Source organism: Musa acuminata, chromosome BXJ2-2 (assembly GCF_036884655.1).
Source record: "Musa acuminata AAA Group cultivar baxijiao chromosome BXJ2-2, Cavendish_Baxijiao_AAA, whole genome shotgun sequence".
NCBI lineage: Eukaryota > Viridiplantae > Streptophyta > Magnoliopsida > Zingiberales > Musaceae > Musa > Musa acuminata.
Window position 1 is genome coordinate 26,521,694 of NC_088339.1, and position 18,770 is coordinate 26,540,463.

Genomic DNA, 18,770 nt, shown 5'->3' on the forward strand with positions numbered 1-18,770 from the left:
GTTTTAAGTTCGAAAGAAAATGACTCAATGAAGGGTTGCATTAAGTCATCGATAGTCAACATAAAATTATGTCTGATTTTATAAAAAAAAATATTATATTAAAAATCACTAATAATCATCCCAAACTCAGAAAGAAAAGATGAAGGTTTGTGCTAAATCAATTAAAGCAAATGTAAAACCACGTTTTATGTCACTTTTCTTTTAGATTTTCGTAATTATTTTTACTTAAAAGGGATTATGAAGGTCAATTTTTATCAGGTCAATTTTTATTGACGAATTCCTCCACTCTTTTGGAAGACTAAATATAATAATTATCAGGTCAATTTTTATTGACAAATTCCTCCACTCTTTTGGAAGACTAAATATAATAATTATCAGGTCAAGTAAATAATAATATTTTTTATTTTTTTATTCATTGGTTACTTTTTTTCAAAAAGTAACCAAATTATTGTTGGATCAAGTAAACTAGAATAATTTTTAGTGACTTTTTTTTATTGATTGATTACCTTTTTCAAAAAGTAGTCAAATTATTAATCGGGTCAAGTAAACGATAAGGATTTTGATAGCATTTTTCTTTGATTCCATTCTTAATCATAGTTTTCTTTCATGAAACATGTCATTCTGTCTCTCTCATCTTTTTTTCCCATAAATTTCATACTACATTGACAATTGAAGGGAACGAGGACTTTTGATTTCCACCATCAATCTTCTATCATATTGTTGGATGTCTATATTTATGATCCGGAATGTGACACCTGTGGTGAAAATTAAGCAATGAAAAAGCATCCACCATAAGTGAGTTTTCAATTTGTTTTGGACATTGACTTATTTACCTATAAATTGACTTTGACTAGTGACAATTTTGTTGGGCACATCTTCGTGTGGAACATTCGACTTTCTCCTTAACTTGTTCCCATGTTGCTTGACTTTGACTAGTGACAATTTTGTTGGACACAATTTTGTTGGATACACACGAGAGCTTATATAAGCTTGTACACACACACACGAGAGCTGAGGTAGAGCTCACTATTAGACATGGGTTGGAGAACCACTCTTCTTGTCCTAACCTTTTCTCTTACTGTTCTTAGCATTGAGCTTGGGATTTCTCGTGGCTGCCGAGAGACAGAGAGGAAAGCCCTCATCGACTTCAAGCGTGGACTTCATGATCCTTCCAATCGTCTCTCTTCCTGGGTCGGGGAGGACTGTTGTGAGTGGGAAGGTGTTGGCTGCAGCAACATCTCTGGTCATGTTATCAAGCTGGATCTTCGGAATAGACGTCGAATGGATCTATATGAGGGCTGCTCTCAGCAGGAAGTTAATGATGATCCAGGATGCAAATGGGCAGTGCGTGGTGACATAACTCCATCTCTGCGTTCTCTCCAACAACTTAATCACCTGGACCTCAGCGGCAACTATTTTACGCATAAACCTATCCCCAAGTTCTTGGGAGCTTTCAGAAGACTAACATATCTTAACCTCTCAGGTGCAGGCTTCGTGGGTAGAGTACCTGACCAGCTCGGAAATCTATCCACTTTGCAGCACCTCGACCTTTCTTATAACTGCTATGGGGATGATGAAGATGATGACTTCTTCTGCTTGTACCTTGAGAACACGAGATGGATCTCTATGCTCACTTCCCTTCGGCATCTTAACATGACTCGTGTCCGTTTTACAAATGCGGCCAACTGGTTACAAGATTTGAACGTGTTGCCACATGTTCAAGAGATCGAATTGAGTTCTTGTGAATTAGGGATCTTTCCACGTTCGCTATCTCATGTCAACTTCACATCTCTCACCACTCTTGATTTACGAGGCAATGATATAAACTCCACCGTACCAGATTGGGTGTTCAATATTAGTAGCCTCGAGTTCCTTTATCTTGGTGGGAATCACCTATATGGGTTCTTTCCTGATTCTGTTGCGAAGTTGACATCTCTCCGGGCACTCGACTTGTCTGGGAGTGTGTTCCAAGATGGCTTCATGCAGCTAGCTCCTATATCCAATCTCTGCAAGCTCCAAATTCTCTACCTGAGCCAAGTGCCTATCAATGATGTTCTTGCCAATCTAGAAATGGTTTTCTCTAGATGTCTTAAGTATAGCATCGAGGAATTGGATCTCAGCGGCACCCAGCTGAGTGGTTCCTTTACGGATTGGCTAGGGAACATCAAGAATCTAAAATCTCTTGATCTTTCTTTCAACTCCCTCTGTGGATCAGTGCCTGCATCTATCGGGAATCTATCATTGCTGCAACATTTAGTTTTATATTCCAATGATTTGAATGGGACGATTTCGAAAGGCATCGGACAACTGAAGAGCCTTGTCTATTTGGAACTCAAAAGTAACTCGTTGAGCTTATCGGAGGATGACCTTGCTAATCTATCAAATTTGAAATATTTGGACATTTCGTACAACTTCATTGAATTGAACAAAAGCGATGATTGGATCCCTCCTTTTCGGCTTCAAAGTCTCTTCATGGATTTCTGCCAAATAGGGCCCACGCCCCAATTTCCAAAATGGCTCCGAACACAGACCACTCTTCGTCAACTATATTTGTCAAGTGCAGGTATCAAAGACATGTTTTTCGATAGGCTTCCTTCTAGTCTTGAGTATTTGGATCTCTCCAATAATGAGATCACTTATGATGCACAACAATATTTCCCAAATCTAATTATGTTGGATCTCAGAAATAATTATTTATCCGGACATCTTCCTCCAAAAATATTAAACATGATGCCAAGACTCAAATATTTGTATCTCTCCAACAACAAGATTACTGGTGAGATGAGTTTTTCTAGATATTTATTTCTCTCAAAAAACTTCTTCTTAGGGCATTTTCATCCGAGAATGTCAAAACACAATGCCAAACTTACTATCGTTTGATTTATCTATCGTTTCAAGCTCTTTATTTTTTCTTTTTGAAACACTCCAATTTTAAAAATGGCTCCAAACACAAATATCCCTTCATGTTTTATATTTTCACTTGCAGAAGTAAAAGACATGATTCTCGATGGGCGTCCTTCTAGTCTTGAGCAATTGGATCTTTCTTATAACTCTCTGCATGAATCACAACTTGTATCTCTTGGAAACCTCTCTATGCTGCGATCTTTGAATTTAGGATCCAACAATTTGAAGGGGATGCTTCCGGAAGGCATCAAATGGTTGAAGGGCCTTACATATTTGGATCTCTACAATAACTCGTTGAGCTTATCGGAGGACGACCTTACCAATCTATCAAGTTTGAAATATTTGGACATTTCATACAACTCTATATACTTGAACAAAAGCGATGATTGGATCCCTCCCTTTCAGCTTGACACCCTTTGGATGGGATTCTGCCAAATACTGCCCATGCCCCAATTTCCGAAATGGCTCCGAACACAAACCGATCTTCGTGAATTAGATTTATCAAATACAGGGATCAAAGAAACGATTCCCAACTGGCTTCCATCCGGTCTCCAATATTTGTATCTATCCGATAACAAGATTACTGGTGAGATACCACAATTCTTTCCAAAATTAAAATATTTATCTCTTTCAAATAACTCATTCTCTGGGAATCTTTCACCAAGAATCACAAATACCATGCCAAGCTTACAATGGTTTGATCTATCTATGAATAATATGAGTGGCGGTATTCCCTTCTCTTATTGTCGATCTAGTAATTTGGAAAGGCTTCAGCTTTCTGAAAAAAATTTGTCAGGAGAAGTTCCCAATTGCTGGAAAAATTCCTCAAATTTACTTCTTTTAGACTTATCAAACAACAAATTAGTCGGTGGAGTCCCTGATTCGCTCTGTAATTTGCAAATGCTAGAGTCACTGCACTTGAGTTACAATAATTTATCCGGACCGATTCCTCATTGTTTAAAGAGTTGCACAGAACTATCTACTCTCGACTTGGGCCACAACAACTTTATCGGGAACATACCAACTTGGATTGGAGAAAGCTTATTGTATCTGAAGACACTTAGCTTACGCTCGAATGCCTTCAACGGCAGTATTCCTCGATTATCTTCTCTACCATATCTTCGTATCTTGGATCTCTCCAACAACAATCTTTCAGGAACGATACCACGGAGCTTTGGGAGCTTCAGTGCATTAAAAAGCGCTCCTACGTATCAGTGTTGTTACTTCAACAATAACACTCTCTATGCAGAAGATATGTTGCTCTTCATAAAAGGAAGTGAAATCAAGTATACCACCTCCAAACAACTTTCGATTGATACACTTATTGATCTCTCCAACAATTATTTATCTGGAAACATCCCTGAAGAATTGGGGAATTTGCATGGATTGCGGAGCTTAAATCTATCCGAAAATTACCTTATAGGTCAGATACCAAGAAGCATCGACGGAATGAAACAACTAGAAGTCCTCGATCTCTCAAGAAATAATCTCTCGGGTGCAATTCCGTCCGGTTTGGCGACCTTGAATTTCTTAGACCATTTGAATTTATCATATAACAATCTTTAAGGAAGCATTCCCACTGGCAACCAATTGCAAACTTTTACTGATCCATCTATCTACATTGGCAATCCATATCTTTGTGGCCCTCCTCTGCCCATAAATTGTACGGTGAATATAGCGAAGGCCATTGAAGAAGAGCAAAATGAAGATTCTTCTGAGAGCAGAATGGAAACACTTTGGTTATACACGAGCATCACGCTAGGATTTATTACCGGATTTTGGATGATTTGTGGAAGTCTTTTGTTACGATGGACATGGAGGATCACGTACTTTCGCGCCATTGATAACATGATTGACAAGCTATACGTGGTGATGGTAGTGACCGTAGCAAAATACAGAAGGAAGCTATGATAACTCTGTTGTTAGAGGAGGTCGAGATGACTCATCCTACTTAAGCAATAGAAATAGTATTGGTATCGATCAGTAGTATGTGATACGCTCATGATTTGCATGTCTTGTCATAATATACCGTTACATGATTTTAATTTTTTCTTTTTGTGCTTGCTATAGTGACTCTGTTATATGATCTGTTGATGTTTGTCTACGTAGTCGTTTGTCAAAACTTTATGTCATCAAAATATGAGTCCTCTGCCTATGGTTTATGAGTTGTTATTTGCTTCGTTCAGCAGTGGTTATGGTGTTCATATATCTATGCTTGTAAGGTGATTCATAATGCAATTAACAAATTCTAACTATGTTGTTAGAGGCGGTCCACATAACTTATCCAACTTAAGCAATAGCAATAGTATTAGTATCAATCAGTATGTAATACGCTCATGGCTTGCATGTCATGTCACAAATCATTAGAGTTTTAGCTTCACGGCATCCAGAAAAACCATGTGAACCGTCGCATGGGTTTCATTGGACTTATTATTGACACTAACAAGAAGTAAATTACATTATCATCACATTAAATTATAAGATGGATCATTGGAGTAGACTCAGAGGAAACAAGAAGCTCATCTCCACATGGAGACACCTCACAAATGTTTAATTATAGCACCACTTTATTCCTGCTACATTACATTAATTCTAGGGTGCTCATCATAATACATATACATATCTATCTATCTATTTATTACATAATATAAAAGAGTAGGAAGAAATAAAGACTTATTATTTCAAGGGTGAAGTGTATCGAGACATGTTCCACATTGGCAGTCATCATGTGATTGCGCAAGGTGTTGACAAAAGCTTAGATCTAAACAATCTACATTGAGATTATAATGTGTATGCTTGTAATGAAGATGTTTTTTTTCCCCTTTATTTATGCAAACTTGTTTTAAGTTGATAAATACTTATTTTGATGTTTGACAAATTCCCTTCTCAGTATCACCACACACCTTCAAATTTTCCTTCTTTTTTCTTTCTTCTTTGTATTATCCCACTAGTTTTAGCAAACAAAAAAGATTATGAAAAGTTTTTTTCTTTTAAGTACAGAAATATATGTAAAATATCACAAAATAACTCAACCTCAGATTATCTCACATTATAAATTGACAAGAGTAACATGGACACCAAATCAATCAAACAATTCAATAAGAAATATTCTGTTTGGCTTTAGATAAACCTTACACACACATTATTCTTTGTATCGATTGCTACCTAAAGGAGGCACACTCGCTGACCATCATGTGCTCTTCTTCATCCTAAACAAATATATACGTATATTATACATAAGGAGGAAGCAATATGGTTTATTGGATCATCGATTATTGTTTTAGTAAATGGCTTCACTAGTAATATCTTAATTGATAATACAATGGGCCTTTCTCGGCTTAAATTTGCGTAATTGAATCCTTGTATATTTAAATTAAAATTTCCAAAAGATATGCAAAAATACTATGAACATTCTTATTGTCACATAAGAGTTATTAATAATTGAGTTTCTACATCTCTATTCCACCGGTCAAACACAAATGATTAAAGTTTTTGGATTTTGCTAGACTGAGGGATTGATAGGAAAAGACATATGTCTTTAATCAAAACTTTGACACATGGTTGCCAATTTGTTTAAAAAAATAAAAATTAATTTATTGAATTTACTATGTCAACTAGAATATGAATATAATATATTCTTTATATCGTGAAATACCATTTTACTAACTACTTGCGACTAGTACCTGAGTGTACCCACTCCTAAGTCATATATATGATAAATTATTTTTACTGTTGTACCCTTAACCTTCGTTCTGTCGTGCTCTAGTTATGGGTTGTCTTCACTGCATTATGGGAATCATCATCACGATGATATTATTGTTACACCATCTCCGTTTTGCTTTATCATGGTAATGACTCCCACTGCGATATGATGACTCCCACGAAGATCACCTCCACAGCAATGACCCTCATGACAACAACCTTCGAGACACCTAGGACCTACCTCTTATGACTCCTTTATTCATGTCTCAATCGGAGTAATCGAGGGAGGGAGGTCTTAAAGGTAAAGTGATCTTAGTGTACTGTGACAACAATGACAAACATATGATAGAGATGATGAACAAGATGGACGAGAGCACGGAGGTTCCTCGAGGAGGCAACGTGACTTTAGATGTACTACAATAATGAAAAATAAGAGTGAGGGCGAGGGTAAGCGTAAAACGATGGACAAAGATACTGTTAGTTTGGCAAGTCCCATAGTCCCACATCGGGAAAACTAGGTTTGTTATCTTCTATTGGAACTATAAATAAGGGTCTGAACTTTGAAGTCAGATGCACCACAAGAGGTACCACAAGTGGCACCACAAGAAAAACCTAAGTGTTTGCTTTGGGTTTAAGTCCAGGTTTTTCTTGTTTAGTATTTTCGGGTGTTTTATGGCCTAGGAACAGCATTTGTAATTGTCCCTTTTATAGTAGTGATAGCTCTAACCGATATGAGCACGAAAAGGTGGGGTCAAGATAAACTCTTCGTTTAAAAAAATAAGTAATATTTTTCGAAGTACCGGCAATCAAGAATGGAATACACCTTGCAATTCACCTAAAAACCATCTTCTTGATGGGTCTCGCAGTACGCGAGCGTTAAGAAAAAGTAAATAAAGAAAAGAAAACGAGTTCTCAAATTACTAGCAATCGAGATTGGTATGGACCTCGTGATTCACGTAAAATCCATATTCTTGATCGAACCAGCAATACGCGAGCATCAAAAGAAAAGGATAATCAAGAAAGGGAAGCGGCGTACAAGGGACGGTAACCATGAGACGGATCTGGGGATGGAGACGGATCTAAGAAGAGAAATTTCTCTCGGTAAGGAATTTCCATTCCAATCTCGCACCGGAGCTCCTGCTGCTGCTCGCGTTGCCTCCGGTACCGGCGACAGACTCCAAAGAAGACGAGAGCGGCGACGAAGAAAAGATCACGTAGATGAGGAGGAGGAGGAGCTGCGACAGCGGCCCTCTCGTCGGCGGCGACAGCTTCGACGGGGTTTCTGGAGACCAAGGTGCGTTCGCTCGATCTTCCTCGCCCGTTTGGGCCGGAATTCAAATCTAACACATCATTTGGGCTTTTCTTGATTCGACCGTGAGCTTCGGGCTCGTGTTTTATCGGATTCGATTTCAAGATTCGACTCACCAGTCTGCATTTGTATAACCTTCCAGAGTCTGAACAAATTCTGAACAAGATTAGAGCTCAAAATTTGTAGAAATAAGATATCGTTATAAGCTATTTCACAGATTAGATATCAAACATGTTTCGGTACAATGTTTTAAGTTAGAGAGTTACCTAAGGTCGCTAATAGCCACCATAATGTTTTAAGTCAAGAAATTTCATGAAAGATGTTACAATGCTCAGGGCCTAAATCTTGGTTGTTTTGATGGAAACATGAATAGAAGATTAATCACATTCTATAATATTTCTCTGGTCCAAACGAATGCATTTTATTTCTGTTGGGAAACACAAGAAGTTGATTCATGATTCATGATATGATAGGATTCTGAATGCCACACCTGTGGTGGAAAGTAAGCAATGGAAAAGCCTCCACCATAAGTGAGTTTCCAATTTATATTGGACATTGACTTGTTTCCATGTTGCTTGAATTTGACTAGTGACAATTTTGTTAAGACACATCTTCGTGTAGAACGTTCAGCCTCCCAGAGGTGACTCCTAACAGCTTTCTCCTCTAACGGAGAACTCATGCATGCTTTAGGCAAATATGAGCTTATGTATGTACGCACATGAGAGTTGCCGGCTTTAGGGGTAGAGCTGATCAATAAACATGGGTGGGAGAACCCCTCTTACTGTCCTCCTCACCTTTTCTCTTGTTGTTCTGAGCATCGAACTTGAGATTTCTCATGGCTGTCGAGAGACGGAGAGGAAAGCCCTCATCGACTTCAAACGTGGACTTCACGATCCTTCCAATCGTCTTTCTTCCTGGGTCGGCGAGGATTGCTGTGCGTGGGAAGGAGTTGGCTGCAGCAGATCCTCTGGTCGTGTTATCAAGCTGGATCTTCGAAATAGACGTCAGACGGATCTAACTAAGGAGTGCACTCATTTGGAGGTGTACGACTTGTTGGATGATGATCCAGGATGCAAGTGGGCACTGCGTGGTGATATAACTCCTTCACTGCGTTCACTCCAACAACTTAATCACCTGGACCTCAGCGGCAACTGTTTTACGCATAAACCTATCCCCAAGTTCTTTGGAGCTTTCAGAAGACTTAACATATCGTGCAGGCTTCGTGGGTGTAGTACCTGACCAACTCGGAAATCTATCTACTTTGCAGCACCTCCACCTTTCTTATAACAACTATAGGGATGGTGAAGGTGGTGGCTTCTTCTGCCTGTACCTTGAGAACACTACGATGGATCTCGCGGCTCACTTCCCTTCGGCACATTAACATGAATTGGGTTAGTTTTACAAATTCGTCCAACTGGTTGCAACATTTGAACGCGCTCCCACGTGTTCAAGAGATCGAATTAATTTCTTGTCACTCGAGAACCTTTCCTTGTTCGCTGTCTCATGCCAACTTCACATCTCTCACCACTCTTGATTTACGATACAATAATATAAACTCCATCATACCAGATTGGGGGTTCAATATTACTAGTCTCGAGATCTTTTATCTTGGTTGGAATGACCTATACGGAATCTTTCCTTATTCTATTACGAAGTTTACATCTCTCAGGGCTCTCGACTTGTCTGGGAGTGTGTTCCAAATTGGCTTCATGCAAGTAGCTCCTATATCCAACCACTGCAAGCTCCAAATTCTCTACCTGTGCTCTGTGCCTATCAATGATGTGCTTGCCAATGTAAAAATGGTTTTATCCGGATGTCTTAAGAATAGCATGGAGGAATTGGACCTCGGTGGCACCCAACCGAGTGGTTCCTTTCTGAATTGGCCAGGGAACATCAAGAATCTCAAATCACTTTATCTTTCTTTCAACTCCATCTATGGATCAGTGCCTACGTCTATCGGGGATCTATCATTGCTACAACATTTGTTTTTAGTTTCCAATTATTTGAATAGGACGATTTCGAAAGGAATCGGACAACTGAAGAGCCTTGTCTCTTTGGATCTCTATCATAACTCGTTGAGCTTGTCGAAGGAAAACCTAGCTAATCTATCATGTTTGGAATATTTGGACATTTCGTACAACTTCAATGAATTGAACAAAAGCGATGAATGGATCCCTCCTTTTTCAATTTGGGAGACTCTACAAGGATTTTTGTCAAATAAGGCCCATGCCCCAAATTCAAAATTGGCTCTGAACACAAATCATTCTTTTTGAATTAGATTTATCAAATATAGGTATCAAAGAGATGATCCCCAACTGGCTTCCCTTTGATCTCCATTATTTGTATCTCTCCGATAATAAGATTACCGGTGAGGTGTCACAATTCTTTTCAAAACTGAAATATTTAATTCTTCGATCAAAAATCTCAAATACAATGCCAAGCTTATAATGATTTAATCTATCTACGAATAATATAAAGTGCCGGGATTCTCTTCTCTGTCGATTGAGGCATTTGGAAGAGCTTCAGCTTTCCAAACTTAATTCTTCTAATGGTTTAATCTATCTACGAATAATATAAAGTGGCAGGATTCTCTTCACTGTCGATTGTGGCATTTGCAAGAGCTTCAGCTTTCCAAAAATAATTTGTCAGGAGAGGTTGTTAATTGCTGAAAAAATTCCTCAAATTTACTTCTTTTAGATTTATCAAGCAACAAATTAGTAGGTGGAGTCCCTTGTTCACTCTGTAATTTGCAAACACTATGGTCATTGCACTTGAGTCACAATAATTTATTCGGGCGGATTCCTCTTTGTTTAAGGAGTTGCATAGAACTAGTTACTCTTGATCTGGGCCACAACAATTTTATCAGGAATATACCAACTTGGATTGGAGAAAGCTTATTGTACCTGAAGACACTTGGCTTACGCTCCAATGCCTTTACTGGAAGTATTCCTCAATTATCTTCTCTACCATCTCTTCGTATCTTGGATCTCTCCAACAACAATCTTTCAGGAACAATACCACAGGGCTTTGGGAACTTCAGTGTATTAAAAAGAGCTCCTATGTATCATTGTAGTTACTTCAAATCAACTCGACGAGGAAGATATATGGCTCTTCATAAAAGGAAGTGAATTCAAGTATACCACCGATCAACATTCAATTAATACATTTATTGATCTCTCCAACAATAACTTATTTGGATACATCCCTAAATAGTTGAGAAATTTGCATAGATTGCGAAGCTTAAATCTATCCAGAAATTAGCTTATTGGCCATATATCATGGAGCATTGGCGGAATGAAACAACTAGAAGTTCTCGATCTATCAAGTAATAATCTCTCGGGTGCAATTCCTTCAAGTTTGGTGGCCTTGAATTTCTTAAACCATTTGAATTTATCATATAACAATCTTTCGGGAAGGATTCCTATTAACAACCAGTTGCAAACTTTTACTAATTCATCTATCTATGCTGGCAATCCAAACCTTTCCGGGCCCCCTCTCACCAAAAAATTATATCACGGAATAGCAATTTAGTTAAGATAAAATAATATCCTTAACACATTCGAATAGAGATTAATGCTCTAAAATCAATGGGTATTTGATTATTTTTGTTAGCCACTAATTCAATCACCAACCTTTAACGATAAATTCTTAGCTCAATTGAATGATTTAATATATTAATAGAGTAAATAAATGATAATGATTTGAGTGACTTTTTTGTTTCCTTTATTTAAGAATTGGACAAATAGTTGGATCAAGTAAATGATAGTGATTCGGAGTAATTTTATGTGATTGTCTTCGTTTAATGGATTGTTTAACATGACACAATATCCTTAATAGTAATTAACTTAAGATAAAATGATATTCTTAATATATTACAATAGGGATTAATATCCCAAAATCAACACTGTTGGGAATTTCACTGCTTAGCCACTGATTCAATCACTAATCTGATAACAAATTTTTAACTTAATTAAATGATTCCATGCATTAGTAAAGTCAATTAAATGACAATAATTTGAATGATTTTTTTTGTTTCCTTCATTTGGACAAATCACTAATCAAGTAAACGATAGCAAATTGGATTGCCTTTGGTGAATGGATTGGTTGATGTGACACGATATCCTTAATAGCAATTATCATGAGACAAAATGATATTCTTAATACATTGTAATGGAGATTAATGCTCCAAAATCAATAAACCTAGGTATTTGACTGCTTTTGTTAGTTACTGATTCAGTCACTAACCTTTGATGATAAATTCTCGGGTTAATTGACTGATTCAACACATTACTTGAGCATAATGATTTGAGTGACTTTTTTTTGTTTCTTCCGTTCAAGAATTGGATAATTTCCTAGGTCAAGTTAACGATGATGATTCGAAATAGTTTTCTTTGATTATCTTTAGAGAATGGATTGTTTGACTTGATATCCTTAATAGTAGTTAACTTGAGATAAGCTAATATCCTTAATATATTGAAATATAGATTAATGCTTTAAAATCAACACTTTTGAGTAGTTGATTGCTTCTATTAGCCACTGATTTAATAACCAACTTTTGATTTTAAAAACTTAATTGAATGATTCAAGACATTAGTGGAGTCAAGTAAATGACAATGATTTGAGTGATTTTTTTTTTTGTTTTCTTTATTTAAGAATTAGATAATTTATTGATTTAAGTAAATGATGGTAATTTGGAGTAGCTTTCTTTGGTTGCCTTTAGAGAATATATCATTTCACAGGACACGATGCCCTTAGTAATAGTTAACTTGAGATAAGTCGATGTCTTTAATACATTGAAATAGAGATTAATGCTTCAAAATTAACACTCCAAGTGTTTGATTGCTTCTATATTTAATAAATAATTTTCGATGATAAAAACTTAATTGAATGATTCAAACAATAATAGAGTCAAGTAAATGACAATGATTTGAGTGACTTTTCTTTATTCCTTAATTGGACAAATCATTTGGTCAAAATAAACGATAGCGATTTAGAGTAGTTTTCTTTGGTTGCCTTGAAAGAAGGGATTGTTTGACGTGACATAATGTTTTAATAACAATTAACCTGAGATAAACTAATGTCCTTAATACATTAAAATAGAGATTAATGCTTCAAAATTAACACTTATAAGTATTTGATTATTTTTGTTAGCCAGTGATTCAATAATGTTTTGAGTGACTTTTTTTGTTTCCTCTATTTAAGAATCGGATAAATTACTGGTCAAATAAATAATAAGGATTCAGAATATTGATTTTGAATCTTGAATATATATTAATAAGATGACAAATGTCTAGAAAAAATCTTAGATAAGTATAATTAATACGAAACACCATTGTAATTAATACATCTCTTAGATAATAATAATACCATCTTCAATAGTATATTAATAATTAATATTTATTATTATAAATAAGAAGTCATCTCCAGCATTGTCTTGTATACGAGAAATTCATTCATTGAAAAGTCAAGTATATGCTATCTTCAGAAAAACAAAAAAAACCATATGAGTAATTAAGTGCACCCGCATAACTACAAATAATTATTACTTTCCTATTGTTTGGTAATAGGAAAATGCATATAGTAATACACATCCGTTGGGATTGAAAATAACTTATCAGTCTACCTCCTCGAGTTACCGATTGATGCTGATGTAATACGTGGAAACAACCGCAATTTCCAATCTTTGGAATTCCTTTCTTTTTTGTTTTTCAGAAAGACAACTTTTCATTGCATCAGAAAAAGCACCGGAAGGGTCGGACGGTTTGCCTAAGTCGTCCAGCTTATAACATTGTTAGAACCCAAAGTTTCTACCAAAAATAAAAAATATTAATTGATGCACTTTGCAATTTAAGAATCTTGGTACATAGATGAGATCAAAAGAGTACTATTTTGCCATAAATTTCATGCTACACTGACGAGGGCTTTTTACTTCCGCCACCAATCTCCAATCATACTGTTGGATGTCTGCTTAAATCTGAGGTCAATCTCGGTTAGCGATATGGTCTGATGTATAATAAATATATTACTTTCCCAAAGGTTTGACTGGTAGATTAGGATTATGATCAGGAACGCGACACCTATGGTGGAAATTAAGCGATCAATGGAAAAGCCTCCACCATATGTGAGTTTCAATTTGTATTGGACATTGAATTGTTTCCATGCTTGACTTTGACTCGTGACAATTTTGTTGGACACATCTTTGTATGGAACATTCAGCCTCATCCAGTAGTTCCCTCATGATAACTTTCTCCTCTAACGGGGCAGTCACGCATACGTTAGGCAAATATGAGCTTATATACACACATGAGAGCGAGCTGCTTTAGGAGTAGAGCTCACCGTTAAACATGGGCGGGAGAACCCCTCTTCTTGTCCTCACCTTTTCTCTTGCTGTTCTGAGCATTGAGCTTGGGATTTCTCATGGCTTCCGAGAGACGGAGAGGAAAGCCCTCATCGACTTCAAGCGTGGACTTCATGATCCTTCCAATCGTCTCTCTTCCTGGGTCGGCGAGGACTGTTGTGCGTGGGAAGGAGTTGGCTGCAGCAACATCTCTGGTCATGTTATCAAGCTGGATCTTCGAAATAAACGTCGGACTGATCTAACTAAGGACTGCACTCATCAGGAGGTGTACGACATGTTGGATGATGATCCAGGATGCAAATGGGCAGTGCGTGGTGACATAACTCCATCACTGCGTTCTCTCCAACAACTTAATCGCCTGGACCTCAGCGGCAACTATTTTATGCATAAACCTATCCCAAAGTTCTTGGGAGCTTTCAGAAGACTAACATATCTTAACCTCTCAGGTGCAGGCTTCGTGGGTAGAGTACCTGACCAGCTCGGAAATCTATCCACTTTGCAGCATCTCGACCTTTCTTATAACTTCTATGGGGATGATGAAGGTGATGGCTTCTTCTTCTTGTACCTTGAGAACACGAGATGGATCTCTATGCTCACTTCCCTTCGGCATCTTAACATGACTCGTGTCCGTTTTACAAATGCGGCCAACTGGTTCCAAGATTTGAATGCACTACCACAGATACAAGAGATTGAATTAAGAGGTTGTGACTTAGGGACCTTTCCACGCTCGCTGTCTCATGTCAACTTCACCTCTCTCACCACTCTTGATTTACGATACAATGATATAAACTCCACCATACCAGATTGGGTGTTCAGTATTACTAGCCTCGAGTTCCTTTATCTTGGTGGGAATGAAATATACGGATTCTTTCCTGATTCTGTTACGAAGTTGACTTCTCTTAGGGCACTCGACTTGTCTGGGAGTGAGTTCCAAGATGGCTTCATGCGATTAGCTCCTATATCCAACCTCTGCAAGCTCCAAATTCTCGATCTAAGCTATGTGCCTATTAACGATGTGTTTGCCAATCTAAAAATGGTTTTCTCTGGATGTCTTAAGTATAGTATGGAGGAATTGGACCTCAGCGACACCCAGCTGAGTGGTTCCTTTCCGGATTGGCTAGGGAACATCAAGAATCTTAAATCTCTTGATCTTTCTTTCAACTCTATCTATGGATCAGTGCCTGCATCTATCGGGAATCTATCATCGCTGCAACATTTGTATTTATATTCCAATGAGTTGAAGGGGACAATTTCGAAAGGAATCGGACAACTGAAGAGCCTTGTTGATTTGGATCTCTCCAATAACTCGTTGAGCTTATCGGAGGACGACCTAGCTAATCTATCGAGTTTGAAATATTTGGACATTTCATACAACTTCATTGAATTGGATAAAAGCGATGATTGGATCCCTCCTTTTCGGCTTCAAAGTCTCTTCATGGATTTCTGCCAAATCGGGCCCACGCCCCAATTTCCAAAATGGCTCCGAACACAAACTACTCTTCGTCAACTATATTTGTCAAGTGCAAGTATCAAAGATATGTTTTTCGATAGGCTTCCTTCTAGTCTTGAGTATTTGGATCTCTCCAATAATTCTTTATCAGGACATCTTCCTCCAAAAATATTAAACATGATGCCAAGACTCAAATATTTGGATCTCTCCAACAACAAGATTACTGGTGAGATGAGTTCTTTCTAGATATTTATATTTCTCTCAAATAACTTCTTCTTAGGGCATTTTCATCCAAGAATCTCAAACACAATGCCAAACTTACTATCGTTTGATTTATCTATCGTTTCAAGCTCTTTATTTTTTCTTTTTGAAATACTCCAATTTTCAAAATGGCTCCAAACACAAATATCCCATCATGTTTTATATTTTCACTTGCAGAAGTAAAAGACATGATTCTCGATGGGCATCCTTCTAGTCTTGAGTATTTGGATCTTTCTTATAACTCTCTCCATGGATCACAACTTGTATCTCTTGGAAACCTCTCTATGCTGCAATCTTTGGATTTAGGATCCAACAATTTGAATGGGATGCTTCCGGAAGGCATCAAATGGTTGAAGGGCCTCGTCGAATTGGATCTCTACAATAACTCGTTGAGCTTATCGGAGGTCCAATTGGCTAATCTATCAAGTTTGAAATATTTGGACATTTCATACAACTCTATATACTTGAACAAAAGCGATGACTGGATCCCTCCCTTTCAACTTAACACCCTTCGCTTGGGATTCTGTCAAATATTGCCCAGGCCCCATTTTCCGAAATGGCTCCGAACACAAACCACTCTTGGTGAATTAGATTTATCAAATACAGGTATGAAAGGAACGATTCCCAACTGGCTTCCATCCGGTCTCGAGTATTTGGATCTCTCCAATAATATGATTGGCGGTGATGTACCATATTATTTTTCAAATCTAACTACGTTGGATCTCAGCAATAACTCGTTATCAGGATATCTTCCTCCAAAATTATCAATCATGATGCCAAGTCTGGAATATTTGTCTCTCTCCGACAATAATATTATGGGTGAGATGCCACAATTCTTTCCAAAAATCTCAAACACAATGTCAAGTTTACGATGGTTCGATCTATCTGCCAATAATCTGAGTGGTGGCATCCCCTTCTCTTTTTGTCGAATCAAGTCTTTGGTAGTGCTTAGGCTTTCTAAAAATAATTTGTCAGGGAAGCTTCCTAATTGCTGGAAAAATTCTTCAAATTTAGTTATCTTAGACTTATCAAGCAACAAATTACAAGGAGGACTTCCTGACTCCCTCAGCAATTTACAAACTCTACAGTCACTACATCTGAACTACAATAATTTTATGGGACAAATCCCTCTTTCTTTCAGAAATTTTACCGGATTGGTTACTCTTGATCTGGCTCACAACAAATTCGTCGGCAATATACCAAATTGGATTGGAGAAAGCCTACCATACTTAAGGACTCTCAACTTACGCTCGAATGCCTTTACTGGTAGCATTCCTCAGTTATCTCATCTTACATCTCTTCAGATAGTGGATCTCTCGAATAATCATCTTTCGGGAATAATACCAAACAGCTTTGGCAATTTTAGTGCGTTGAAAGGCTCTCCTTCAAAGGATTTGTACTTTCATAATATTTACTATGAGGATTACATGTGGCTCTTCACAAAAGGAAGTGAACTCGAATACAACACCATGCTACTTTCAATCGACACAGTCATTGATCTCTCCAACAATGGTTTGTCCGGTTGCATCCCTAGAGAGTTGGGAAATTTGCATGGCTTGCGGAGCTTAAATCTATCTGGGAATTACTTAACAGGGGAGATACCAAGCAACATTGACGGAATGCAACAGCTAGAAATCCTCGACCTCTCAAGAAACAATCTCTCGGGTACAATTCCTTCAACCTTGGCAGATTTAAATTTCTTAAATGATTTGAACTTGTCATATAATAATCTCTCGGGTAAAATCCCCACTGGGAGCCAATTGCAAACTTTAAATGATCCATCTGTCTATGCTGGCAATCCAAATCTTTGTGGCCCTCCTCTCCCCAAAAATTGTACGGTGAATATAGCGAAGACTGATGGAGAAGAGCAAAATGAAAATTCTTCTGAGAGTAGAATGGAAACACTTTGGTTATACACAAGCATTATCTTAGGATTTATTACTGGATTTTGGGCGATTTGTGGAAGCCTTTTGTTACGACGGACATGGAGGATCACGTACTTCTGTGCCATTGATAACATGTTTGACAAGCTATACGTGGTGATGGTAGTGACTGTGGCAAAATACAAAAGGAAGCTTTGATGACTCTATTGTTAGAGGGGGTCGATATGACTCATCCTACTTAAGCAATAGCACTGGCATTGGTATCGATCACGTTCATGATTTGCATGTCTTTTCACAACACACCATCACATGATTTTAATTTTTCCTTGTTGTGCATGCTATAGTGACTCTGTTATATGATCTACTGATGTTTATCTACGTAGTTGTTTGTCAAAACTTTATCATCAAAATATGAGTCATCTGCCTATGGTTTATGAGTTGTTATTTGCTTCATGCAGCAGTGGTTATGGTGTTCATATCTATGCTTGTAAGGTGATTCATAACCTAATTAACAAATTCTAACTTTGTTGTTGGAGGGGGTCGACATGACTCATCCGACTTAAGCAATAGCAATAGCATTAGTATCAATCAGTATGTAATACGCTCATGGCTTATATGTCATCATGTCATAAATCATAAGAGTTTTAGCTTGACAACATCAAGGAAAACCATGTAAACCGTAGCATGGGTTTCATTGGACTTATTATTGACACAAACAAGAAGTAAATTACTTTATCATCGCGGTAAATTATAAGGTGGATCATTGGACTTATTATTGACACAAAGAAGAATCTCATCTCCACGTGGAGACACCTCACAAATGTTTAATTAGAGCACCACTTTGTTCCCGCTACATTACATTAATTCTAGGGTGCTCATCATAATACATATACATATCTATCT

General features: G+C 37.4%; 2 protein-coding genes across 2 annotated transcripts; both read left to right on the forward strand.

Moving 5' to 3' along the window:
* Positions 1-1,035: 1,035 nt before the first annotated feature.
* On the forward strand, positions 1,036-4,647 carry LOC103976343 (receptor-like protein EIX2). The gene is made up of 2 exons (XM_065094483.1): positions 1,036-2,776; positions 2,987-4,647. Exons 1-2 carry the CDS (start codon positions 1,036-1,038, stop codon positions 4,468-4,470), a joined length of 3,225 nt encoding a protein of 1,074 aa, XP_064950555.1. The 3' UTR covers positions 4,471-4,647.
* Positions 4,648-14,221: 9,574 nt separating this feature from the next.
* Positions 14,222-18,219, forward strand: LOC135604994 (receptor-like protein EIX2). The gene is made up of 2 exons (XM_065094660.1): positions 14,222-15,949; positions 16,162-18,219. The coding sequence occupies exons 1-2, from the start codon at positions 14,260-14,262 to the stop codon at positions 18,063-18,065; spliced, it is 3,594 nt and encodes a 1,197-aa protein (XP_064950732.1). The 5' UTR covers positions 14,222-14,259; the 3' UTR covers positions 18,066-18,219.
* The last annotated feature ends 551 nt before the right edge of the window (positions 18,220-18,770 follow it).

Excerpts from the sequence above, each read along its gene's own strand:
- LOC135604994 (XM_065094660.1), top strand. The coding sequence starts at position 14,260 with ATGGGCGGGAGAACCCCTCTTCTTGTCCTCACCTTTTCTCTTGCTGTT. Across the intron at positions 15,950-16,161 it reads CTCCAACAACAAGATTACTG|AAGTAAAAGACATGATTCTC; the intron begins GTGAGATGAGTT and ends TTTCACTTGCAG.
- LOC103976343 (XM_065094483.1), top strand. The coding sequence starts at position 1,036 with ATGGGTTGGAGAACCACTCTTCTTGTCCTAACCTTTTCTCTTACTGTT. Across the intron at positions 2,777-2,986 it reads CTCCAACAACAAGATTACTG|AAGTAAAAGACATGATTCTC; the intron begins GTGAGATGAGTT and ends TTTCACTTGCAG.